This window comes from Somniosus microcephalus, chromosome 5 (assembly GCF_052327205.1).
Source record: "Somniosus microcephalus isolate GS21.2 chromosome 5, FLI_Smic_1.0, whole genome shotgun sequence".
Classification (NCBI taxonomy): domain Eukaryota; kingdom Metazoa; phylum Chordata; class Chondrichthyes; order Squaliformes; family Somniosidae; genus Somniosus; species Somniosus microcephalus.
The window spans coordinates 122,204,454-122,231,590 of record NC_140991.1 but is presented as its reverse complement, the minus strand read 5'-3'; the positions used below and the strand labels follow the sequence as shown (position 1 = coordinate 122,231,590).

The 27,137-nt window shown below is 47.0% G+C and overlaps 1 protein-coding gene across 1 annotated transcript in view; it reads right to left on the bottom strand.

The window, feature by feature from the left end:
• Positions 1-7,163: 7,163 nt before the first annotated feature.
• The window catches only part of znf830 (zinc finger protein 830), a 136,002-nt gene continuing 116,028 nt past the window's right edge, over positions 7,164-27,137 (bottom strand). Inside the window, exon 10 of the mRNA XM_085988137.1 lies at positions 7,164-7,563. Within this exon, the coding sequence (XP_085844263.1) occupies positions 7,386-7,563 (178 nt within the window). The 3' untranslated portion in view covers positions 7,164-7,385. The remainder of the gene's footprint in view (positions 7,564-27,137) is intronic.

Sequence of the window (27,137 nt, the reverse complement as noted above, 5' to 3'; positions counted from 1 at the left end):
CAGCCCATGTTCCCGTAGTCTAGTGAGCACCTGTTCTAGGTTGTTAAGGTGTTCACTGTCATCTTCACCTGTTACAAGGATGTCGTCCAAGTAACACTGAGTCCCTGGAATCCCTTGCAGGACTTGTTCCATCGCTCTTTGCCATATCGCCGGAGCCGATGCTACTCCGAATACCAATCGATGATACTGGTAAAGACCTTTGTGAGTGTTTATCGTGAGATACTTCCTAGAGGACTCTTCAACCTCCATCTGCAAATATGCTTGTGCTAGGTCAATTTTTGTAAAACGCTTCCCTCCAGACAGTGAGGCGAAGATGTCTTCTATCCTTGGAAGAGGATATTGTACTGTGTGAAGGACAGGGTTCACCGTCACCTTGAAATCCCCACAGATGCGAATCTTCCTTGGCTCTCCGGACTTATTGCTTAACGTTTTCTTCATGACAGGAACGATGGGTGTCGCCCACTCGCTCCAGTCGACCTTAGACAACACGCCCGCCTTCTCCAGATTCTCCAGCTCTGCCTCGACAGCTGGACGAATTGCATATGGTACCAGTCTCGCTTTGAAAAACTTGGGAACTGCATTCTCTTCTATTTTTAACGAGGCGGTTACGCCTTTAAGCGTGCCCAGTTCTTGTTGAAATACCTCTTTGGCGTTAGCTAAGATTGTTGACAATCGTCCAGGAGTGACGTCTTCATCTTATTTACCGTCCACCGTCATTGCATGAATGGAATGCCAATCTAAGTTTATCTTCCTGATCCATTCCCGTCCCAATAACGGTGGTCCACCATTTGGCAGTATGTAGAGATATAATTTCCGTATTTTCTTGTCATTGTATTCGACAGGCACCCTTAGTTTTCCTCTGGGGTATACTTTTTGCCCCGTATACGTCGTCAAGACGATGGATGTCTCTCTCAAGGGTATGTGTGAAAATAGCCGCTCATAGTCTCGTCAATTCATGACGGTTAGCGCTGATCCTGTATCCAATTCCATTTTAACTTGGGACCCTGCTATCGTGAGGGTGACCCAAATGGTTCGGTGATCCTCTTTTGCGATTACATTGTGAAGTTTGAGACAGCTTAATCTCCTGTTCTCGGATTCACTATCGCTCATCTTTTGTACTTTCTTGTACGGTTCCTTAGTAGCCTTTTTGTTGTAGCTGGTCTTCTTCCCAGACCTACAAACTCGTGCATTGTGTCCAATCTTCCCGCATTGTCTGCATATTGTGTCTTTGGACCAGCAGTCCTTCTGGTCATGGTTAGTTCTGCCGCAGCGATAACATTTTGCAAATCCCCATGTCATTTCGTGGGTGCCGTATCCCTGTGGTTTATGTTGAATTTCTGCAGCTCCCCTGGCTGCTGCTTCATATGATACTGCCACGCTGAAAGCCTTATCTATCGTCAGCTCTTTTTCTGCGAGTAACTTCTGAGTGAAGGAACACAGAAGGAGTCCACAGACAAATTTGTCCCGTAGGGTATCTGCCAGTCCTGCTCCGAACTGGCAGTGCTTTGATAGCTTGCGTAGTTCCGTAAGATACTCAGCATTGCTCTCATCTTTGTGCTGAGTTCTCCTGTGAAATTTAAATCTTTCTGCTATCAACAGTGGTGCAGGGTTTAAGTGCTCCTGTAGAACAGCAACAATTTCGTTAAAACTCTTCGCCTTTGGTTTGGCTGGAGTAATCAGATCCCGCAATAGGCCGTACGTTCTAGCGCCCATTACGTTTAGCAATATTGATGCCTTTTTCCCCTCCGCTATTTCATTTGCCTCGAAATATACCTCGACTCTTTCCACATACGTGGTCCAGTCCTCTAATGTATTATCAAAAGCAGCGATACAGCCAGTCTTCGGCATCTTGCAAATCTAAAATGGCGTCTCCTGCGCTTTGCCTTCTTCCCCGATTTAACAAAATGGCGCCTCCCGCGCTTTGTCTTCTTCCCCGCTGTTGTTAGCACTGCTTTCCACGGTTTCCTGCGCGTTAAATATTAATTTGTTTTCTTTTATTATCTTCCCGTCGTGGAGCGGACCCTCTGGGACACTTCCCTCCCTCTTCTGAGGTCCGAACGCGGCCCAGCTTTGAAACACCGGCCGCGCCCGGTGTGCTCCACCCTCTCTCTTTGCTTCCCGACTCGCTGCCCGGCCCCGTTGAAAGGCCGCCCGATCGAGCTTCAGGCCGCCGCAGCCCAGGAAGGATCAGAGCACTACCTGCCACCAGCCCGATTAGCTGGGAAACCACGGACCGAGGAACCCAGCCTGGCTCTGGAAAGTCGCTCCTGCAAAGCCTTGAACCCGATGATTGACGGTCAACGCCCGTTTCTCGAGTTTCAATGGCCTCTTTTTTTTTTCTGGCTCCGACCTTCAACAACGTCGTCGGAGCTGCTGCTGAGTTGCAGGTAAGTTCGTTTCTTTACTCATCGCCAGTGTTAAGTCCGTGAATGATTTAGACACGGACTAGCAGGAGCGAAAACAACAGATGTTTACTGGTGGAAGTCCATAACGAATCTAAACAACAGAGGCTCTCTAGCACCTTTTATACAGGGGTGGTCACTGCCGGTACTGCAGTCTGAGACCAGTTATTCTCTTAAAGGTACATACACAACCGCCCCATCAGTCTACTCTCAATCATCAGCAATTACCACCCCATCAGTCTACTCTCAATCATCAGCAAAGTGATGGAAGGGGTCATTGACAGTGCTATCAAGCGGCACTTACTCACCAATAACCTGCTCACTGATGCCCAGTTTGGGTTCCGCCAAGGCCACTGTGCTCCCGACCTCATTACAGCCTTGGTCCAAACATGGACAAAGGAGCTGAATTCCAGAGGTGAGGTAAGAGTGACTGCCCTTGACATCAAGGCAGCATTTGACAGTGTGGCATGGAGGAGCCCTAGTAAAACTGAAGTCAATGGGAATCGGGGGGGAAAACTCTCCACTGGCTGGAGTCATACCTATCAGAAAGGAAGATGGCTGTGGTGATTGAAGATCAATCATCACAGCCCCAGGACATCGCTGCAGGAGTTCCTCAGGGAAGTGTCCTAGGCCCAACCATCTTCAGCTGCTTTATCAATGACCTTCCCTTCAACATAAGGTCAGAAATGGGGATGTTCGCTGATGACTGCACAGTGTTCAGTGCCATGCACAACTCCTCAGATAATGAAGCAGTCCATGCCCACATGCAGCAAGACCTGGACGACATTCAGGCTTGGGCTGATAAGTGGCAGGTAACATTCGCGCCACAGAAGTGCCAGGCAGTGACTATCTCCAGCAAGCGAGAGTCTAAGCACCACCCCTTGACATTCAATGGCATTACCATCACCGAATCCCCCACCATCAACATCCTGGGGGGTCACCATTGACCAGAAACTTAACTGGACCAGCCACATAAATACTGTGGCAACAAGAGCAAGTCAGAGGCTAGGTATTCTGCGGCGAGTGTCTCACTTCCTGACTCCACAAAAGCCTTTCTACCATCTACAAGGCATACGTAAGGAGTGTGATGTAATACTCTCCACTTGCCTGAATGAGTGCGGCTCCAACAACACTCAAGAAGCTCGACACCATCCACGACAAAGCAGCCCGCTTGATTGGCACCTCATCCACCACCTTAAACAGTCACTCCCTCCACCACTGGCATACTGTGGCTGCAATGTGTACCATCTACAAGATGCACTGCAGCAACTCACTAAAGCTTCTTCGGCAGCACCTCCCAAACCTGCAAACTCTTCCACCTAGAAGGACAAGAGCAGCAGGCGCATGGGAACACCACCACCTCCAAGTTCCCCACCAAGTCATACACCATCCTGACTTAGAAATGTATTGCCGATCCTTCATCATCGCTGGGTCAAAATCCTGGAACTCCCTCCCTAACAGCACTGTGGGGGTACCTTCACCACACGGACTGCAGCAGTTCAAGGCGGCGGCTCACCACCACCTTCTCAAGGGCAATTAGGGATGAGCAATAAATGCTGGCCTTGCCAGCGACGCCCACATCCCTTAAACGAATAAAAAGACAGCCTCGGGGAGCAGTACTTGTGGGTCAGGAGTGTTGCCCCACCCCCCCAGCCCCGCAACTATCAGACCCCTCCCATACAACCCCCCCCGCACTACCGGACCCCCCCACCAGCGCGTCGGGATGTAAAAATTCCCCTCTTTGCATTTCATACCTTGATGTCTGTGCTTTGCAATCTACAGAAACCTGCAACAGTCTTTAATCAAATTTCAGTTTGAGATTTTGTTACCTCCATTCTTTGGTTGGTAACACTCTTGCCTTGAATCAGAAGGTTGTGGGTTTAAGCCCTACTCTTGGACTTGAGCACATAATGTAAATTGACATTTCACTCCTGCCCTCACTAATCCACACTGATCCCCCAGCGCATTAAATTCAAAATTCTTGTCCTCGTTTATAAATATCGCCATGACTTTGCTCTACCCTATCTCTGCAGTTTCCTATAGCTCTGCATCCTCTCCAAAATTGATTCTGGCTTTCTGTGCATCCTTCTTTCTCATCACCCCACCGCGGTTGGCAGAATCTTTAGCCACCTTGGGCTGCTATTTGGAGTTGTCTCCCTAAGTCTTTCTGGCTCTGCACCTTTCTCCTTTAAAAACCTCCTCAAACTGCAATGAAGTTTCTCTTGCTCTCTGTTCTAAATCTCTTACATTTAATCTTATATCCATGGCCCCTCATTCTAGACCCAACTACTGGAAGCAGTCTGTTTTTATCTACCCTGTCCCATCCTTTAATAATTTGAAACACTATCATATTGTTCTGTAATCTGCATTGTTCTGACAAGACCCAATTTTTTCAAAGCTTTCTTTGAATTTGTATTTCCTCATATCAGGAAGCATCCTGGTGTATCTGTGCTGTGCCCTCTCTAAAGCCTCAATATCTTGTGCTGCATAAGCATCCTCCCATTATAATTTCCTTTTCTCACCCTGCAGCCACAAACCAGGTTTTAAACATGCAGTTCATGGAACACATGCAGTTCATAAATCTCAAATGCCCCTCCTCTCTGTCTCATCCTTGGGCACCTCGTTGCCAGGAGACAAAGCAGGATTTGACACACACCTTGCTGCGCCAATATGGCTCCAACCTCCGCACAGGCGACAGTCGCTGCACACTGGAAGCCTTGCGGCTGTAAACTTTCAGAAAAAAGTGGAGCTGCCCTTTCGGTCTGGACTGAATTTGAGCCCAGGTCCCACAAATTCGAGGTGCTAACTCACTGCACCACACAGTCCCTGGAGATTTGTTTCTCAGAATCATTTCACAAGCCAACAAAAGATTCAAACTAATGATCTAACGAAGCTTTTGAACAGCCTGTACTAATAGTTTGAGTTAACAAGGTTACTCCCTGTCAGACTCCAGTGACAAATGTTTGAAAGCATCCTGTCCTTTTAAGTACAAGCTGCAATGTCATTTATCATACAGCGCAGTGTTGCTTTAAAAAATACCTTCTACAACTCCTAAAGTATCTAATCCTGAAGTTCAGTTTTGCCGAGTAAACTACATCTGTAACACTAACAAAATGAAATAGCATCTTAAACCACCTGTGTGGAAAACCATGGTTGAGCAATTCTACCATGTAAAGGGGTCTCAAAAAGTTCAATAAACAAACCAATTCAAGTGCGTGCTGTTGTATTTTAAGGCACTTCTCTACTTGATCTTGCTGCAACAATGAGTGCTCTACTGATATGTTTAGACAGAGTATCAATACTAAAAATAAAGTAGCTTAAAAACACAATTCCCATCATCTCTCATGCGAAGCAAAGGTAGATTAATGGGCAGCTAGCACTATGAATTTTAAATTATATTTGCAGTAATAAACATTTCACTTAGTCTACTTGCTAATGGGAGTACTGAGATGAATGGTTTTACCAAGGCACACCTCATCAATATTATCTACATCCTTGAATGTGAAAGCCATCACATGGGTGACAATTATAGATTTCGTCAACAAACCTAGGTGTGAAATAAAACATTTAATCCACAATTAAACTGTCATGTGTTCCTACCCAAAAGTAAAGCATGTACAGGGGAAAATAAATTCTATCTGGTTCATGCATGATGATATAGGGCACAAGATATTGTGTTGGACAACCAGAGAGTAAAAATAATCTAATAGATCTGACCTATCCCTCTGCAATCCTAGGATTTGTACATTTATTTTGTTTAAAATCCATTGACAGCAATAGAAGGCTCAATGTGTTATTTAAAGGGTTGATGTGTTATTTAAAGGGAAGTTGGGCATGTCCAGCCAATAACCAAACTGTTCATTCCTCATTAATCAGAACGTGCCTGCCTGGGAACAGAGTTGCTTGGTTTCAGCTGGGCAAACTTTTGCCATTATTCAAATAGGTAGCTAGGTGGAACGATGCATTGAAGCAAAACCAGAGGTGCTGACAGAAAGAGGCCATGGTGTCTTACTGAGTCATGTATCCTGCTGAAAACAGCACCAAAAGTGACTGGCTTCTTGTTGGAGGACAAGACGTGCAAGATCCTTGGAGGCAGAAAACAAAGTAATTATACAAGGTACAAAAGCAAAATATTGTGGATTCTGGAAATCTGAAATATAAACAGAAAATGCTGGGAAATACTCAGGTCAGGCAGCATCTATGGAGAGAGAAACAGAGTTAATGTTTCAGGTCGATGGCCTTTTGTTAGAACTGGAAAAAGTTAGAAATGTAACAGATTTTAAGCAAGTGTAGGGGCAGGGAAAGGGGGGAGGGGAGGAAAGAACAAAAGGGAAGGCCTGTGATAGGGTGGGAAGGCAGGAGAGATTAAATGACAAAATATATGATTGTACAAAGCAAATTCCACAGGGTATTGGTGGAAACTATTTTTTAAAATCTCACTGCTCTGTAAAAGAGGCTGCTCTAATCGCATCCTTTTGTTTACCTCCACCTATAAAAATATATTCCATATTGATGGCTGAATTGGAAATTCAACCCATGTAACCCAGTACAGCTCTATCAAACTGCAGTACAAAATGCTACTTCTGAAACTGAAGTGCTAAGTTCTAAAATTAAATTCTACCATTACATGTTTCATCTCAATTAAAAAAAAAAGTTTCCACTGATATGGCTGGTTACAAATGTATATAATGTATCATTACAAACTACAGTTTAATAATGACCAGAAATCTCTATTTGAAATAATCTGAAAAAACACTTGGATACATTTAATGAGTAAATTTTAATGTAACAACCACAGTACGCACGTTCTGAAAACGTTTTACCAGTTTAAAAAAAGGAATAATTTCTCCAAGGCTTTCAGTGTCAATGGCTGATGATTTACCCAGTTCACGTGATAGTTATATCAGAAGCCAGTTTTAGATGAGCGTTTATTATGCTTTGCTGAAAGTTTTCTTTGAGTCATAAATAGAACTGATCAGGATACTAAAGCAAGGCTCCCTTTGCCCGCCAATCTCCTGAAAGGAATTCCTGAAATTCTTCCTCTTCATCAGTATCAATTTCATCGTCACCTTGGGATTGTCTGCCTTTCAATGCTGTCATCAGTCGTTGTTTTACAGTCTCTTGGCGATCTCGCAAATGCTCTACACGTCTGTAGCACATGCTGCAGGAAAAAAGAAACCATTATAATTAGGAACAAAAATTAAATATGGAAAGGGCCATCATTGAAAACACAGCATCCTATTTACAAAGTTTTTTGATCATGTGAAGCAATGCATGAAAAAAAAATTACATTTCTGTGCACTGCATAGAGCAATAGGGCAGGCACTAGACTGATTATTACGATATTACCAAAATGAACTGGGGGATTGTCAGGAAATGCATTATTATAGACCCACACTCCAACGTAAAACAATTCCTTCAGGAAAAGGGGAAAAGAAGTAGATAGGAAAAGGAGAAATAAAAAATAAATTAAATTTGATTCATTTTAACATCCCTTTGTTTTTATCAATTGCCTAATAAAGTGGCAACCACCTAGGAGCCATTAGTGAACCCCAGTCTGAAGGAGCCAAATAAACAGCTGATTTGCCTGGATTGCCAATGCTGGTTGGGGTTAATGACGATCTCTGCTCACATTACTGAGCCTAATACCTCTTCTCACACCAGTCCCCAGGACAGCACGCTGTTTAAAAAACAAAAAAACAGGAATTAAAAAAAAAACTACAGAAAAAATAAAAACTGGATGTCACAGAAAATCTAACTCTTTGTAACAATTGATTTCTGGTCTGGGTTGGGTGTGGGGGATGGTTTGAGAGGAATGACTTGCTCCTTATAAACACATTCTGTAATTGTACAAACACAAGGAACAGAAGGGATCTGCTGTCATGGCACTGCTGTGCTCCAGCTGGCTTTCATTACTATGGCAACCAACTGTGGTTTCACTTAAAAAAAAAATGGACCCACAATTTTTACAGTAGCCATTTCCCACTCCATCACACAAATTCAAGGGTATTTTGGAATATCACACTGGAAAGATAATTTGATTTTATTTAAGTTCTGATGCCTGGCATCAGTGCTATACATTGTATACTGCATCCTGACAGTTTTATTTGTTATTATGCTGATTCAAATAATCTTAAACTAAAAGCTTTTTTTCTGGGATTGGCACCGAATTTCATTTAAGAGAGAATTAAACACCAGAAGAAAAATCTTACACAGGGAAATATTAGGGAAATGGGATTAGAATAGATATCTCTGATGTAGATCTAACACTTGCATAGGGATGATGGGCTGAATGGCCTCCTTCTGTTCTAAAATGTCTAAGATTTCAACCAATGTTCAAAGACTTTTGTGCAGCATGTCATATATGGTCAGCACAACAGTAGGAATAGGGATTTAATGTGCTCCCACAACCTCCATATGGCAAAATATTAAAGTACGTGATGCTAAATCAAACAGCTGCAGTAAAAGTTATGTTACAGCTGTACAGAGCTCTGGAGTACTGAGTCTGTTTTGGGCACCGCAGCTCAGGAAGGATATATTGGCCTTGGAAGGGGTGCAGCGCAGATTCACCAGAATGTTACCAGAGCTGAAAGGGTTGCATAGACTAGGCTTGCATTCCCTTAAATAATGAAGATTAAAGGGTGATCTAATTTGAAGTCTTTATGATTAAAGGATTTGATAGGGTAGACAGAGAAAAACTATTTCATCTGGTGGGAGAGTCCAGAACAAGGGGGCATAACCTTAAAATTAGAGCTAGGCTGTTCAGGCGTGATGCCAGAAAGCACTTCCTCACACAAAGGGTAGTGGAAATCTGGAACTCTCTCCACAAAACAGCTGTTGAGGCTAGGCCAATTAAAAATTTCTAAACTGAGATAGATAGATTGATTTTTGTTAGACAAGGGTATTAAGGGTTATAAGGCAGGTAGATGGAGTTAAGATACAGATCAGCCGTGATTTAACTGAATGACAGACAGGCTTGAGGGGCTGAATGGCCTACTGCAGTTACGGGCCTAGAAATTTGGTGGGCTGCGCCACCAGTTAGCGCCTAAAGAGGGCACTCAGTGGCTTTAGCGCCACTGGCCACGCCTCCTGCGATATTTAGCTGGGGCGCTAATGGCAGCGTTAGCCTGTTGCGCTGCGCCGCCACCGATGACGTCATCGGTGTGCGCAGCGCCCCGCTACCGCCCCGATCGCGATATTTGGCAGCGACCACCTCTAACGCCGCTCGCTAATCGCGCACGGTTCATGGGGCCTACCTATGGCAGCAGTGGCGCAAATTAAGGTGGAGGTGCGGGGCGGCCGTTTTTTCGGCGGCCGCCTGCCAGCACCTCCGTCCCCGGCCTCCTGTTCTCCCCCCGCGGCATTGCCGGCTGTTTTCCGAGAGCCCGGCACTTCTCCTCGGTGCCGGGCTCTTTTGCCGGCACTCGCGATCACTCATCGCGCTGGTGCAGGCCCCGCCCCCTTAAGAATGGGAGGAAGGCCTGCAGTACCGCAGCGCGCCGTGCCGCAACGTGTGGCGCTGCTGCACGTTGCGATGCGATATTCAGTTTCAGCGCCCTAAGAGGGACGCGGAGCGCCTCGAGCCTCGTTCTGTGTCCCTCTTGGGGCGCTCAAGCTGAATTTCCGGCGATCGCTACTGCTCCGATCGCAGCGCAAAATCTGGCGCCCAGGCGAGCTTGGCGCCCCGTTTGCGGCTCCACCCAATTTCTCCCCCACTATGTTTTGATGTAAAAGTAAGTGTTGTCATTTCCAACTAGAAGAAAAAAAGAACTTGCATTTATATAGCACCTTTCATACAGATGTCCCAAAGCACTTTACAGCTAATGAAGTACTTTTGAAATGTAGTTACTGTTGTAAAGTAGAAACACACAGCAGCCAATCTGCACACAAGGTTTCACAAACAGCAATCCGATAAATAACCAAATACACTGTTTTAGTCATGTTGGTTGAGGGATAAATGTTGGTCAGGATGCCAGAACTCCCCTGCTCTACTTGCCATGGGATCTTTTACGTCCATCTGAGAGAGCAGATGGAACCTCGGTTTAATAGTTAATCTGAAAGACAGCACCTCCAACAGTGCAGCACTCCCTCAGCACTGCATTTAGTTCCCAGCCTAGATTAGATGATCAAGTCTCTGGAGTGGGGCTTGAACCAATGGTCTTCTGACTCAGAGGCGAGAGTGCTACCACTGAGCCATGGTTGAGACCGACCTAGAAATTTAATCTGAATTAATATTCTAATTAATATCAATATGGAAAATTTTAACTGTATAAGCAATTGTAATATATTCTGTTATTTAAATAATATTTGTAGCGATATTAATAAAATTACACTGACACGAGAGATGAGAATATATAATAAATAAAATAATGTGGTTAGGGCTTGAAATAAATGAGGGGCTGAGCTCCCAAAGTTAATATACTATTTACAAAACTAAGAGTGCTCCTTGGTCTTACATTAGACCATTAATACTTGCCATGAGTGATTTAAAAAACAAATCTACCCTTCTAGGACACTAAATAGCTGAACACTTGATTGCACTAGTATTTAAAGACATCAGTCACACAGAGACTACTGAGTCCATCCAGTTTATTTCCCCATCATCTGGACCACTGCCAATGCCATACACAACAATCCAATGTTACGCCAGTCATAAGGTCAATTAGTAAGCTACCTTACCCAGCATATCAAGGGTGCATATCCCAAACTGCAGCAAATGCTTGGTTCAGTTATATACGCAATGAATTAACAGTGGTGTCATTAATCACAGTAAAGGATAGTTTTCTTCTTGCAACCCCCCACCCCCGTAAGAGAAACAGTTCTTCCAAAGCTGGCTAGGAATGAAGAACTCTCCACCGTTCCTTTTAGAAATTTTGAATACTGTGACATTAAGAATGCAAAGCTTGGAGTGAAAAAAGGCCATATGGCCATTCAAGCCCATCCCACGTATTATCACAGACGTCCCTGCTATACCACCTGTTGATCCCCTATTTTAATACAAAGCTCTTTTTCCCAGAAAAAAATACAAGGAGTGCTATTAATATATCTGACATTTAATCCCCTTCTCAACAGCCTCCCTCATTAACCTTCTTTGCTTCAAGGATAAGCTCCCTCAATCTGCTTCTGCAGCCCTTGGGTCACAACCTTGGAATAATTTGCTCATCTTTACACTTTTTTTCAAAAAAAATTCAATAGTTTTCTTTAACAGAGCGCATTACTGCTCGAGAGGTTTTGTCACTTATCCAATACCGTTATACCACAATTGGCAGCTCCTGATTGACACCCAGGAATGAAAAGAATCCTACTCCTCATTACATCAATGGGGTCACTTACTAACTGACATCGGCTGAGTACTATATTACTGCGGCTGTCTAAGCATGGCTTTAGATAACAATTTCGCCTACAAGATATATTAGTTTATGGTTCATGTGGGAAATCTAAAGAAAGGGGGAGTACTTTATGTGCGTTGTAGAGATGGAGTTGCCTCCATAGCTATATGTGCCTTCTGCTGTCCTACTAACAAAAAGGTCCCACCAAGATTGAAAATGCTGCAATCCACTTTTGCTGAGGATTCCCTCTTGCCATTTTATAACTAATATTAAAAAATCCAATATGCAAAACTGTACATTTTTCAACAATAAAAAGCACATGAGAATCCCAGGATGAAACTGAGGAGCTGCAAAAAGAAAGGCAGGACTGGTTAAAGTTTAGCCGCTGTTAAAGTACCCAATGCTCTGCCTTACCATTAGATATCTCATCTGTTTTGGGAATAACTCCAAGAAGGGCATCTAGTGGCAATGTGGCACAACTGCAAAATGTTCTATTTAAAATTGCTATCAGAGCGGGGGCACGGAAATTCAAACAGCTGAACATTCTCATCACTGCAAAACTATGGCCAAGTACTCGACCTTGTTCAAGCATCTGATTACTGTGTAATTTGCCTCCTGTCATAATTCTGCATCATCTGCAAATTCCAATAGTAGATTTCTGGAAATGACTTGCTTGTGGGAATATGACACCACTGTATTGTCCAAGTTACAGTAATAATACAAACCTGCAACAAGCTAGTCACAGGTCAGAGCCTATTTGATTAATCAACTGAATTATTGCCTATTCATCCAGAGGAAGGTTGAAGAGTCAACTTCAACTAACTACTTGTGACAGCCTTACAATGCACTCATTAATTTGTTACATGCTGCATTAATTTACGTAAACGATGGCTATAAATATTATTGAATTGATTGCATGCTGAATTGCATGCTTAAGTAAATTAATTCTGTAGGTAGCAGTTATATTCTATCAATAAGTGATTCTAAAATGCAGCTATACACAGAACTAAGCAGCTGCAGTTAACGATGGCCACCCCATTCAAATCAGTACTCAGAATCATTTTCCCTACATTACAACAGTGTCTACACTTCAAAAAATGCTTTGGGATGTCCTGAGGTCGTGAAAAGTGCTATGTCGATACTGGCTCAATGTTTAATTCCTTTCCAGCTCATCTGAGGTAAGGATTAAGGATTTTTTCCAATCCTAATGGCAGTATAATTGCATTGCTGGAGCACACTGTTATCTGCTGAAGTGGCAGACACTGGTGTTAGTTCTCAGCCATGAGCGTTTCTGTACTGGTATGACTGCAGAATGTATGGGCTTGTAAATTAGAGATTTAATACAGACCATATTTAAATTGTAAACATTAAACCAAACACTGTAAACCAAACTTATTACAATCAAGTTGAGGAGGCAAAGTCCTGAGTTACAGAGATAAAATGCTGTAAGTTATGTTCAACACGATTTATATACCCTGCAATACTGCAGTCCATCAATAGTGCACTCGGTCGATACACTTAAACTCACTAAATTTTGAGCTTTCTAAGCAGGTTTTCTGAATACAGAGTGTAGAATCTCCACTACTAGTTTAAAATATTATAAGTCACATTGTACTGCTCCTTGCAGAACACACAAGTCACTGCCTGTGGTACCTCTCCCTCAAATCTGCCATCATCACCCCTCTCCTCAAAAAACCAAACTTCGATTCCTCCGTCCTTGCAAACTACCGGCCCATCTCCAACCTCCCTTTCCTCTCCAAAGTCCTTGAACGTGTTGTTGCCTCCCAAATCCGTGCCCATCTTTTCCGCAATTCCATGTTTGAAACTCTCCAATCAGGTTTCTGCCCCTGCCACAGTACTGAAACAGCTCTCACCAAAGTCACAAATGACATCCTTTGTGACTGTGACAAAGGTAAACGATCTCTCCTCGTCCTTCTTGACTTGTCTGCAGCCTTTGACGTGGTTGACCACTCCATCCTTCTCCAACGCCTCTCCACCGTCGTCCAGCTGGGTGGAACTGCACTCGCCAGGTTCCATTCTTATCTATCTAATTGTAACCAGAGAATCACTTGCAACGGCTTCTCTTCCCGCTCCCGCATCGTTACCTCTGGTGTCCCCCAAGGATCTATCCTTGGCCCCCTCCTATTTCTCATCTACATGTTGCCCCTTGGCAACATCATCCAAAAACACAGCGTCAGTTTCCACATGTACGCTGACGACACCCAGCTCTACCTCACTACCACTTCTCTCGACCCCTCCACGGTGTCTAAATTGTCAGACTGCTTGTCCGACATCCAGTTCTGGATGAGCAAAAATGTTCTCCAATTAAATATTGTGAAAACCTAAGCCATTGTTTTCAGTCCCCGCCACAAACTCCGTTTCCTCTCCTTAACGTCTGTCTGAGGCTGAACCACACTGTTCGCTACCTTGGTGTCATATCTGACCCTGAAATGAGCTTCCGACCACATATCCGCCGCATAACAAAGACCGCCTACTTCCACCTCTGTGACAGCGCCAGTCTCCTCCCTTGCCTCAGCCCATCCACTGCTGAAACCCTCATCCATGCCTTTGTTACTTCTAGACTTGACTATTCCAACGCACTCCTGGCTGGCCTCCCACATTCCACCCTACGTAAACTTGAGGTCATCCAAAACTCGGCTGCCCGTGTCCTAACTCGCACCAAGTCCCTTCACCCATCACCCCTGTGCTCACTGACCTACACTGGCTCCCGGTTAAGCAGCGCCTCAATTTCAAAATTCTCATCCTTGTTTTCAAATCCCTCCATGGCCTTGCCCCTCCCTATCTCTGTAATCTCCTTCAGCCCCACAACCCACCCCCCCTCTGCCGAGATATCTGCGCTCCTCTAATTCTGCCCTCTTGAGGATCCCTGATTATAATCGCTCAACCATTGGCGGCCGTGCCTTCTGTTGACCAGGCTCTAAGCTCTGGAATTCCCTGCCTAAACCTGTCTGCCTTGCTACCTCTCTTTCCTCCTTTAAGACGCTCCTTAAAACCTACCTCTTTGACCAAGCTTTTGGTCACCTGCCCGAATTTATCCTTATGTGGATTGGTGTCAAATTTTGTGTCTTAAAATACCCCTGTGCAGCGCCTTGGGGCGTTTTACTATGTTAAAGGTGCAAGTTGTTGTTGTTGTAACACAGGTAGAGTCCTGCCTTCCTGATGAAACAAGACTGTGTGAAGACAAGATAGCAGCCAAATCAGAGAAAGGGACAGTAAAATAATAAATCAAAATCACAAATCTCCTCTCCAATGTACATATTCTGTCATTTTGCTTTATCAAGAATTTAGAAAAATGATACAAGAAAATCAAAGTTAAAAAGCCCCATCACATGGGTATTCAATAGAATGTGTTCTTATTAGGCACCACTGTGACAATATCTATTTTCTGCCATGAAACAATAGTTGCATAACAAGACCCACTAAAAGTAGCCACAGCCAGTATGTTGTCCTATCAGTTTGGAGCTGCAGAAAATGTTTCAGGTTCCTGAACTAATGAAGGTTATCTGCAATGGATACTGCTCAGATAACAAAGTGATAATGTCACAATGCCAGTATGAAAACACATTTGCCAGCACTATACTTAATTGAAGTCCTCCAGCACTGCCAACTCTGATGAGTGGCAACACAATTAGACCTCTTAACCTTGAAGGTGCTCAGCTTTACTTAACTTTCAGTCTCCTGCTGCAGAAACCCCAGAGCTGCATAATGTAATGGTATTTTAATGTTCAATGTCAGGACAACAAAAGGCACTTATGTATAACTGAATATAAAAACAAAATAGTGCACAGATTTATTTGCAACCCTAAAGCAGTGTTGAATGGAATGGTTACAAGCAATGTTCCCTCTAATTTTTTTTGTACTGAGCGGGCCACAAACTCCTTTGAGCGCGACCTTTATGTCCGTGAGCAAATTTTAAAACAACAACAACTTTTACAACAACAACAGCAACCACTTAAAAGCATATATACAGTAATGCCATATTGCCAGCCCACCGTCTCAAATCATGAGACAATTGGACAACGTTCTACACAAGTTTAACATAATTTCTCTGCTTCTGAATTCTATTCCTCTAGAAATGAACTCCAGTGCTTTATTTACACTTTTATGGCTTTTTTAACCTGTGTTGCTGCTTTTAATGATTTGTGAATCTATACCCCTAGATCCCTTTACATCTCTACCCCATTTAGACTCTTATTTTCCAAGGAGTAGGTCGCCTCCTTATTCCTCCTACCAAAATGCACCACCTCACACTTATCTATATTGATATTCATTTGTCATTTACATGCCCATTCTGCAAGTTTGTTTACGGTAGAATTAATTAAAAGCTTTTAATTCGTCAAGTACAAACTCTATTTTATAAAAAATTACTTGTCAGAAATGACTGGGATATAAAAGAACTGCATAATAATGCATTAACACTTCAGAAACGTCACTCAGTCATACGGTTGTGCATCGACAAACAGTCCAAAAGCCCAAGGTGAGCTGAAAGAGGCCTATTTATTTGTGCAATTTGTATTAATTTTAAAGTTTTCAACGTATTAGCCCACCCCTCGTGTCACTATAGCAATGGCTGCACAAGCAGCAGGAGCAGCGGCTTTCCGATGGCGCTGATGTGCTGTACATCCACAAAAGTAATTAGAATATTAATCACAATGCAACCAGACAACCAACAAATATAAAGTGCTGTAGTTCTTTGGTTCACAGTATTAAAAAGAATTGAACAAAAACAGGTATCCGTATTTCCAATTTCAATCACTTCCATTAGTAAACGTGGTCTTCTTGAACCAACACACCCCCCATACAACTTGTCAGAAATGCAGCACTTATTCACAAGTGCAGAAAAACACACACACTTTGTGTCACCGAATTAAAAACAAAAAGCTGGAAAAACTATGATTTAACAGAAATAAACATTCATCGTTCTTCCTGGACAGGAGAACCAATCAGACTGACTTGGAAATGTTTACTAACGTGTTGACGTAAAGATGTTAATTTACAAATTTCGCTTCTAATGTTTTTCTCTCAAACATTCTCCACAATATTAATCCCTGCTCTTAGCACGAAAAAGTGTGTTGAATTATTTTAGGTACTTCCCAATTAAATAGTGGGAAACAAACTTCATTGTACTCAATTTTTAAATTCCTATTTCAAACATTTATACCAAATCAAAATAGTAATTATCAGTTTAATCAAAGTATTTTCTGTGTCTTTCTCAATAAACAAATAGTAGTTTCTTCTAAAGTAGCTTCCTGCAATTTTTATACATCATTACATAACTCATGTTTCTATTAACACGCCACTAAACATTTAAAAGGAAATCAAACATTATTCCTGGAACTTGTTCGGACTATAGAATGACAGACAAAATAAAATGGTTTGTGTTTTTCCCCTATTTTGGTTCTCTTCCTAAATGTCTTAATGATATTTTTTAATTCAATAAAAAGTAATAGTAACTCCAACAAATCTTCCCCGCTCTCCCCCTCCTCAACAGCATGGTTGCATGTTTGTGTAAAGCTACTCACTTCAGTCGATCATTCAAAATCAAATATTGAGAAATTTAAATTTTAAAATGTTTAAAGCATTTCAATACCTCTTTAAAAGCGTTTGGACTTCAAGACCTGGTTGAAACTTGTTTAGATGAGGGGAAAATTGATTTTTGTTTCTGTTTCTTCCAAAATCATATTCAGAAATATGGGGGGGGGGGGGGGCGCGGAGGGAGTGTTAAATTCTTTCAAGTCTTGTTGCAGCTTTGACAGAAGTTGCTCCAAGTTTCTCTTTCCCTCTTCAACGCTGTTATTAAACATACAACAAAAAATAATAAAATAAACTCTAATACCAAATGGAACTCAAATAAGAAAGTGAATAAAGTGGTTAAACTTCCTAAGAAGGTGGTGAGGTTATCTATCCCCAGCCTTGGCGATGAGTTGGGATCAGTTTTGGAGAAGTTGTTTCCTCTTTTTTTGTTGCCGTTCGCTCTGTCTCTCACAGACGCTGAGGTACAAACAGGGGCACAAACTTTTTCCCCTCTCATAACATGATTTAAATAACCCTGATAAACATTTTCAAAAAGGGGACGACACCTGGCAAAGTTTAACTGAAATTTACGGCGGGACATTCAACATCATTTTCCGTAATTGTTTCTGGCTTTAAACAATTTTCTGAATTAAAAAAAAATTCTCATTTTTGTTTCACCAGGGGCCTAAAGCTGGTTTGCTTTAGCCTCCTTCCAGCTGCCATTATACATGTGCTGCGCCTTCACATGTGTTGTTCCACACTGCGGCCGCTGCTCAGTCCCCGGGAATGGACGTCACGCGTCTGGACCCTCACCCCTCTCTCTGTCCCTCCGTCTCCCTCCAACCACCCCCTTCCTCTCAGTCTTCCCCTCTCCCCCCAAGTCTCTCTCTCCCTCTCCCCCCCCGTCTCCCTCTCCCCCCCGTCTCCCTCTCCCCCCCCGTCTCTCCCTCTCCCCCCCCGTCTCCCCGTCTCCCTCTCCCCCCGTCTCCCTCTCTCCCCCCGTCTCCCTCTCTCCCTCGTCTCCCTCTCTCCCCCCCGTCTCCCTCTCTCCCTCGTCTCCCTCTCTCCCCCCCGTCTCCCTCTCTCCCCCCCGTCTCCCTCCCCGTCTCCCTCTCTCCCTCCCCGTCTCCCTCTCTCCCCCCCCGTCTCCCTCTCTCCCTTTCAATTCAATTCAATTCAATTCGCTTTATTGGCATGACAAGTTACATCTTATGTTGCCAAAGCATCCGAAAACATTCATGTTTGTTCACAAAAATACAGATCTATCCATACAGTGTATAAACAGACATATCCCTGAGTGTATAAATATATACTTTCATATAATTTATATATACTCTTTTCTTAAATTTGCTGGTTGTCCCTCTGTTTATGGCAAGCTGTAACATAGTGTGCCGCTAGTGTTATGCAATTTCTCTCTTCCCCTAGTAGGTATGGGAGTTTTTGGTCGTCATTCAAATTTCTGAATTCCGGGCATATTTTTGTGAATTTTGGGTAGAAATTCTCCCTTATGTCCTGATATTTTCTACAAGCTGTGAGGAAGTGCATCTCTGTCTCCACCACTCCCTGACTGCAGTGAGAGCCTATCCTGTCCTCTCTTGGTAGCTGGGTCTGTCTGTGTCTACCTTTTTCGATCGCCAGGTTATGTTCACTAAGTCTGTACATTGTCAAAGTTTTTCTCAGTTTGCTATCCTTTACCATGGTCAGGTAATCAGCCATGTTGTATTGTCTGTTTAGGGCCAAGCAGCAATTGAGTTTGCTTTGGGTTTTTGTTGTTTCTGCCCAATATGACAGATATTTTTCCTTTTGCTTAGCGACGATTGTGTTGGGTCGAATTCTTTGTGTTACGCTGTCACTGTCCTGGGGCTGGTTATTGTTAGTAGTGTTAGTAGTTACTTCACTGAGTCCCAGGACTAGTTGACTGAGGGTATTCTTCTTTATGGTCCTCTCTTGGCATTTCAGGGCTTCGTAGTGATAGCATTGGGGGTGGCTCATTTCTAGGTGTTTCCAAAATTTGGTGGCTCTTTTTTGGATAGTGATTATTAATGGATATTGGCCTAGTTCTGCCCTGCATGCATTGTTTACGGTTTTCCTTTGAGTCCGGAGTATACTTTTACAGAATTCTGCATGTAGGATCTCAATTGGGTGTTTGTCCCATTTTGCAAATTCTTGTTGTGTTAGCGGTCCCCACACCTCACTGCCATAGAGTGCAATTGGTTCAATTACTGATTTGAAAATTTTGAGCCAAATGCTAATTGGGATTTCTATTTGGATTGATTTTTTAATGGCATAGAAAGCCCTTCTTGCTTTCTCTTTCAGTTCATTCACAGCCAGTTTGAAATTTCCCGTAGAGCTGATTTTTAAGCCCAAGTATGTGTAGTTAGTGGTTTGTTCAATTTTGGTTGTTCCTAGTGTGAAATTTATTTTGGGTCCCTGATGTCTGGATCTTTGCTGGAACACAAGGACTTTGGTTTTTTGGGGATTTATTGTCATGGCCCAAGTCTGGCAGTATGACTCCAGCAGATCCAGGTTCTGCTGTAGACCCTCCTTAGTTGGTGACAGCAGAACCAGGTCGTCTGCATAGAGGAGGAATTTAACCTTGGATTCATATAGGGTGAGGCCGGGTGCTGTCGATTGTTCAAGTAGTTTTGCCAATTCATTTATGTAAATATTAAAGAGTGTCGGTGAGATTGGCGAGCCCTGCATCACCCCCCCGCCTCTGTGGGAAGTATTTTGTTTGTTTGTCTCCAATTTTAACAGCACATTTGTTGTTTGTATACATTGATTTAATTACATCGTATGTTTTTTCCCCCTACCCCACTTTCGATAAGTTTCAGGAATAAACCGTCATGCCAGATGGAGTCGAAAGCCTTCTGGAAATCTATAAAGCATGCGTAGATTTTGCTTTTGTTTTGATGGACGTGTTTGTCAATTAGGGTCTGTAGGGTAAAGATATGATCTGATGTTCTATAGTTTGGCAGGAATCCAATTTGGCTTTTACTCCAGACATTGTGCTCCTCAAGGAAGTTTATAAGTCTTTTGTTTATGATGCTACAGGATACCTTCCCCCGTCTCCCTCTCTCCCCTCTTCCCCCCCCCGTCTCCCTCTCTTCCCCCCCCGTCTCCCTCTCTCCCTCCCCCCCCCGTCTCCCCCTCTCCCCCCCGTCTCCCTCTCTCCCTCTCTTCCCCCCGTCTCCCTCTCTCCCTCTCTTCCCCCGTCTCCCTCTCTCCCCCGTCTCCCTCTCTCCCCGTCTCCCTCTCTCCCCGTCTCCCTCTCTCCCCGTGTCTCCCTCTCTCTCCCCCCTTCTCCCTCTCTCCTCCCCCCCGTCTCCCTCTCTCCCCCCCCCGTCTCCCTCTCCCCCCCCGTCTCCCTCTCCCCCCCCGTCTCCCTCTCTCCCTCTCTTCCCCCCCGTCTCCCTCTCTCCCCCCCGTCTCCCTCTCTCCCCCCCCCCCGTCTCCCTCTCTCCCCCCCCGTCTCCCTCTCTTCCCCCCCCCGTCTCCCTCTCTCCCCCCCGTCTCCCTCTCTCCCCCCCCGTCTCCCTCTCTCCCCCCCGTCTCCCTCTCTCTCTCTTCCCCCCCCCGTCTCCCTCCACCCCCATCTCCCTCTCCCCCTCGTCTCCCTCTCTCCCCCCCGTCTCCCTCTCTCTCTCCCCCCGTCTCCCTCTCTCTCTCCCCCGTCTCCCTCTCCCCCCCCCGTCTCCCTCTCTCCCCCCGTCTCCCCTCTCTCCCCCCGTCTCCCTCTCTCCCTCTTCCCCCCCTCTCCCTCTTCCCCCCCGTCTCCCTCTCTCCCTCTTCCCCCCCTCCCTCCCTCTTCCCCCCGTCTCCCTCTCTCCCTCTTCCCCCCCCGTCTCCCTCTCTTCCCCCCCGTCTCCCTCTCTCTCTCTTCCCCCCCGTCTCCCTCTCTCTCTCTTCCCCCCCGTCTCCCTCTCTCTCTCTTCCCCCCCCGTCTCCCTCTCTCTCTCTTCCCCCCGTCTCCCTCTCTCTCTCTTCCCCCCCCCGTCTCTCTCTCTTCCCCCCCCCCGTCTCTCTCTCTTCCCCCCCCCCCGTCTCTCTCTCTTCCCCCCCCGTCTCCCTCTCTCTCTCTTCCCCCCGTCTCCCTCTCTCCCCCCCGTCTCTCTCTCTCCCCCATCTCCCTCTCTTCCCCCCCGTCTCCCTCTCTTCCCCCCCCGTCTCCCTCTCTTCCCCCCCGTCTCCCTCTCTTCCCCCCCCCCGTCTCCCTCTCCCTCTCTTCCCCCCCCGTCTCCCTCTCTTCCCCCCCCGTCTCCCTCTCCTCCCCCCCCGTCTCCCTCTCCCTCTCTTCCCCCCCGTCTCCCTCTCCCTCTCTTCCCCCCCCGTCTCCCTCTCTCTCTCTTCCCCCCCGTCTCCCTCTCTCTCTCTTCCCCCCGTCTCCCTCTCTCTCTCTTCCCCCCCCGTCTCCCTCTCTCTCTCTTCCCCCCCTTCTCCCTCTCTCTTCCCCCCCTTCTCCCTCTCTCTCTCTTCCCCCCCTTCTCCCTCTCTCTCTCTTCCCCCTTCTCCCTCTCTCTCTCTTCCCCCCCTTCTCCCTCTCTCTCTCTTCCCCCCCGTCTCTCTTCCCCCCCCGTCTCCCTCTCTCTCTCTCTCTTCCCCCCGTCTCCCTCTCTCTCTCTCTTCCCCCCCGTCTCCCTCTCTCTCTCTCTTCCCCCCCGTCTCCCTCTCTCTCGCTCTTCCCCCCCCGTCTCCCTCTCTCTCTCTCTTCCCCCCCGTCTCCCTCTCTCTCTCTCTTCCCCCCGTCTCCCTCTCTCTCTCTCTTCCCCCCCGTCTCCCTCTCTCTTCCCCCCCGTCTCCCTCTCTCTCTCTTCCCCCCCGTCTCCCTCGCTCTCTCTTCCCCCCCGTCTCCCTCTCTCTCTTTCCCCCCCGTCTCCCTCTCTCTTCCCCCCCCCCCGTCTCCCTCTCTCTCTCTTCCCCCCGTCTCCCTCGCTCTCTCTTCCCCCCCGTCTCCCTCTCTCTCTCTTCCTCCCCGTCTCCCTCTCTCTCTCTTCCCCCACCCCCGTCTCCCTCTCTCTCTCTCTTCCCCCCGTCTCCCTCTCTCTCTCTCTTCCCCCCGTCTCCCTCTCTCTCTCTCTTCCCCCCCGTCTCTCTCTCTCTCTCTTCCCCCCCCGTCTCCCTCCCTCTCTCTCTTCCCCCCCGTCTCCCTCTCTCTCTCTTCCCCCTCCGTCTCCCTCTCTCTCTCTCTTCCCCCCCGTCTCCCTCTCTCTCTCTCTTCCCCCCGTCTCCCTCTCTCTCTCTCTTCCCCCCCCGTCTCCCTCTCTCTCTCTCTTCCCCCCCCGTCTCCCTCTCTCTTCCCCCCCCCCGTCTCCCTCTCTCTCTCTCTTCCCCCTCCCGTCTCCCTCTCTCTCTCTTCCCCCCCGTCTCCCTCTCTCTCTCTCTCTTCCCCCCCGTCTCCCTCTCTCTCTCTCTTCCCCCCCGTCTCCCTCTCTCTCTCCTCTTCCCCCCCGTCTCCCTCTCTCTCTCTCTTCCCCCCCCGTCTCTCTCTCTCTCTCTTCCCCCCCCCGTCTCCCTCCCTCTCTCTCTTCCCCCCCGTCTCCCTCTCTCTCTCTCTTCCCCCTCCGTCTCCCTCTCTCTCTCTCTTCCCCCCCGTCTCCCTCTCTCTCTCTCTTCCCCCCGTCTCCCTCTCTCTCTCTCTTCCCCCCCCGTCTCCCTCTCTCTCTCTCTTCCCCCCCCCCGTCTCCCTCTCTCTCTCTCTTCCCCCTCCCGTCTCCCTCTCTCTCTCTTCCCCCCGTCTCCCTCTCTCTCTCTCTTCCCCCCCGTCTCCCTCTCTCTCTCTCTTCCCCCCCGTCTCCCTCTCTCTCTCTCTTCCCCCCCGTCTCCCTCTCTCTCTCTCTTCCCCCCCGTCTCCCTCTCTCTCTTCCCCCCAGTCTCCCTCTCTCTTCCCCCCCCGTCTCCCTCTCTCTTCCCCCCCGTCTCCCTCTCTCTCTCTTCCCCCCCGTCTCCTCTCTCTCTCTTCCCCCCGTCTCCCTCGCTCTCTCTTCCCCCCCGTCTCCCTCTCTCTCTTTCCCCCCCGTCTCCCTCTCTCTTCCCCCCCCGTCTCCCTCTCTCTCTCTTCCCCCCGTCTCCCTCGCTCTCTCTTCCCCCCGTCTCCCTCTCTCTCTCTTCCCCCCCGTCTCCCTCTCTCTCTCTTCCCCCACCCCGTCTCCCTCTCTCTCTCTCTTCCCCCCCGTCTCCCTCTCTCTCTCTCCCCCCCGTCTCCCCTCTCTCTCTCTCTTCCCCCCGTCTCTCTCTCCCCCCCCGTCTCCCTCCCTCTCTCTCTTCCCCCCCGTCTCCCTCTCTCTCTCTCTTCCCCCCCCGTCTCCCTCTCTCTCTTCCCCCCGTCTCCCCTCTCTTCCCCCCCGTCTCCCTCTCTCTCTCTTCCCCCCGTCTCCCTCGCTCTCTCTTCCCCCCCGTCTCCCTCTCTCTCTCTCTTCCCCCCCGTCTCCCTCTCTCTTCCCCCCCCCGTCTCCCTCTCTCTCTCTTCCCCCCCGTCTCCCTCGCTCTCTCTTCCCCCCCGTCTCCCTCTCTCTCTCTTCCCCCCGTCTCCCTCTCTCTCTTCCCCCACCCCCGTCTCCCTCTCTCTCTCTTCCCCCCCGTCCCCCTCTCTCTCTCTTCCCCCCCCCGCCGTCCCCCTCTCTCTCTCTTCCCCCCCGTCCCACTCTCTCTCTCTTCCCCCCCCGTCCCACTCTCTCTCTCTTCCCCCCCCGTCCCACTCTCTCTCTCTTCCCCCCCGTCCCCATCTCTCTCTCTCCCTCCCCCCGGCAGTCTGCACAAAGTGGGATTAAACGGAGTGGACTTGAACAGAGTGTTTTATTTGGGAATTTGGAAAGAGTGGGAATTTGGAGAAGAGGGGGAAGGAGTTGCTGCTTTTTGCCTACACTACTTGTAGTGCTTTGAGCTACATGTAGATATTTAATTTCAGTACCCTTAACTTAATCTAGATCAAGTAGGTAGTCAAGGAATTACACTGTAAACTAAGTTACCTAAATACAAACTGAATTAAATTGAATTAAATAAATCAATGTCAAGCAGTGCAGGTGGTGTGCCGGAGTCTGAGTGAGCGGACTACCTGCGAGGGAAGACAGTCGGCAAGCGACACAATGAAGGAGTGATATCAGAATTCAAAGGTGTCGCTGGCACAAGGGAGCTGAGAGGTGAGTATTTGTGGTAATAACAACAGAAAATGCTGGAAAAACTCAGCAGGCCAGGCAACATCCGTGGAGAGAGAAATAGAGTCAACGTTTCAGGTCGAAACCCTTCGTCAGGACTGAAAAAGCACAGAAAATGAAACAGATTAAAAGGCCAGTTTGGGGGCTGGGAAATGGGGATGAGAGAACAAAAGAGAGGTGAAGAGACATTAAGAGGTATTCAAAACGAGACGAGATGGTGATAGGACTAGTGGAGACAAAAGACTGCTCTAGATTAGGTGTGAAATGCGCTGGCAGAAATGAGAGACAGCTGCCACGTGGGAGAGGAAAAAAAAAGGGGAAGGGCCAAAACAAAGGTGAGGATAAAAAATATATGTAAAAATGTAATGGGGGCCGAGGTTATGATCTGAAATTGTTGAACTCGATATTGAGTCCGGAAGGCTGTAAAGTGCCTAATTGGAAGATGAGGTGCTGTTCCTCGAGCTTACGCTGGGTTTCCGTGGAACAATGCAAGAGCCCGAGGACGGTGAGTCTGAGTGGGAATGGGGCGGTGAATTAAAATGACAGGCGACCGGAAGCTCGGGGTCATCCTTACGGACTGAACGGAGGTGTTTCCGCAAAGCGGTCACCCAATCTGCGTTTGGTCTCCCCAATGTAGAGGAGACCACATCGTGAGCAGCGAATACAGTATACTAGATTGCAAGAAGTACAAGTATTTTGGTATCGTACTAGTATTTGTGGCAAGTTGTTTTCCGTTCTGTTTTGAGTGCAATTCTGCTAAGTAGATCATAGCCTATCCAATAGAGGGAAGTGCTGATTGGTGGGTAGCTGTTGAGTGTTTTTTGTTAAGTTTTAAGTTTATTTCTGCTAAATTACCTCCATAGTCTGGTAAAGAGAGGCATGGCAGGGCAGCTCAGTCCCGTGATTTTCACATCACATGCCATGTGGGAAATCCTGGCGTTTCTTGCGGCCTGGGTGACCACGTTTGCAGGAAGTGTCGCCAACTGCAGCAACTCGAGCTCCAGGATTTGAAGCTTGAGCGACAGCTGGAGTCACTACAGTGCATCCACGAGGCTGAGAAATACTTGGAAAGCATGTTTCTAGAAGTGGTCACCCCGCAGCCTCAGAATGTGCAGGCAGAGAGAGAATGGGTGACCGCCAGACAGAGGAGGAGGACCAGGCAGGTAGGGCAGGAATTGCCAGAGTGCATCTCGCTCGCTAACCGGTTCACAGTTCTGGAAACTGTTGGGGGTGATGGTTCCTCTGGGGAGAGCAGCCAAAGCCAAGGCCACGGCACCACGGGTGGCTCAGCTGCACGGGGGGGGGGGGGGGTAAAGAAGAGTGGAAGAACAATAGTGATAGGGGATTCATTGGTTGGGGAACAGATAGGCATTTCTGCAGCACAGGCATGACTCCAGGATGGTATGTTGCCTCCCTAGTGCCAGGGTCAAGGATGTCAGAGCGGCTGCAGGACAATCTGAGGGGGGAGGGTGAACAGCCAGAGGTCGTTGTCCATATCGGTACCAACGACATAGGCAGAAAGAGGGATGAAGTCATGCAGGCAGACTATAGGGAGCTAGGAAAGAGATTAAAAAGCAGGACCTCAAAGGTAGTAATCTCCGGATTACTCCCAGTGCCACGTGCTAGTGAGTACAGGAATAGCAGGATAGAACAGATGAATTCGTGGCTGGAGAGATGGTGCAGGAGGGAGGGCTTTAGATTCCTGAGGCATTGGGACCATTTCTGGGGAAGGTGGGACCTGTACAAGCCGGACGGGCTACACCTCAACAGAGTTGGGACCAATATTCTCACGGGGTGGTTTGCTAGTGCTGTTGGGGAGGGGGATGGGCACCAGCATATAGGAAACATAGAAACATAAAACATAGAAGATAGGAGCAGGAGTAGGCCATTCGGCCCCTCGAGCCTGCTCCGCCATTCAATGCGATCTTGGCTGATCATCCAAATTCAGTACCCGGTCCCTGCTTTCTCCCCATACCCCTTGATCCCTTTAGCCTTAAGAAATATATCCAACTCATTCTTGAATATATTTAATGAATTGGCCTCGACTGCCTTCTGTGGTAGAGAATTCCACAGGTTCACCACTCTCTGGGTGAAGAAATTCCTCCTCATTTCTGTCCTAAATGGCCTACCCCTTATCCTTAGACTGTGACCCCTGGTTCTGGACTCCCCGACCGTCGGGAACATCCTTCCTGCATTTAGTCTGTCCAGTCCTGTCAGAATTTTATAAGTTTCAATGAGATCCCCTCTCATTCTTCTAAACTCCAGCGAGTACAAGCCCAATCGTCCCAATCTCTCCTCATACGTCATTCCTGCCATCCCAGGTATCAGCCTGGTGAAGCTTCGCTGAACTCCTTCCATGGCAAGAACATCCTTCCTCAGATAAGGCGACCAAAACTGCACACAATACTTAAGATGTGGTCTCACCAAGGCCCTGTACAACTGCAGCAAGACATCCTTGTTCCTGTACTCAAACCCTCTCGCTACGAAGGCCAACATACCATTTGCCTTCTTAACCACCTGCTGCACCTGCATGCTTACCTTCAGTGATTGGTGCACAAGGACACCCAGGTCTCGTTGCACTTCCCCTTCTCCCAATCTATTGCCGTTCAGATAATAATCTGCCTTCCTGTTTTTGCCACCAAAGTGGATAACCTCACATTTATCCACATTATATTGCATCTGCCATGCTTCTGCCCAATCACCCAACCTGTCCAAATCAA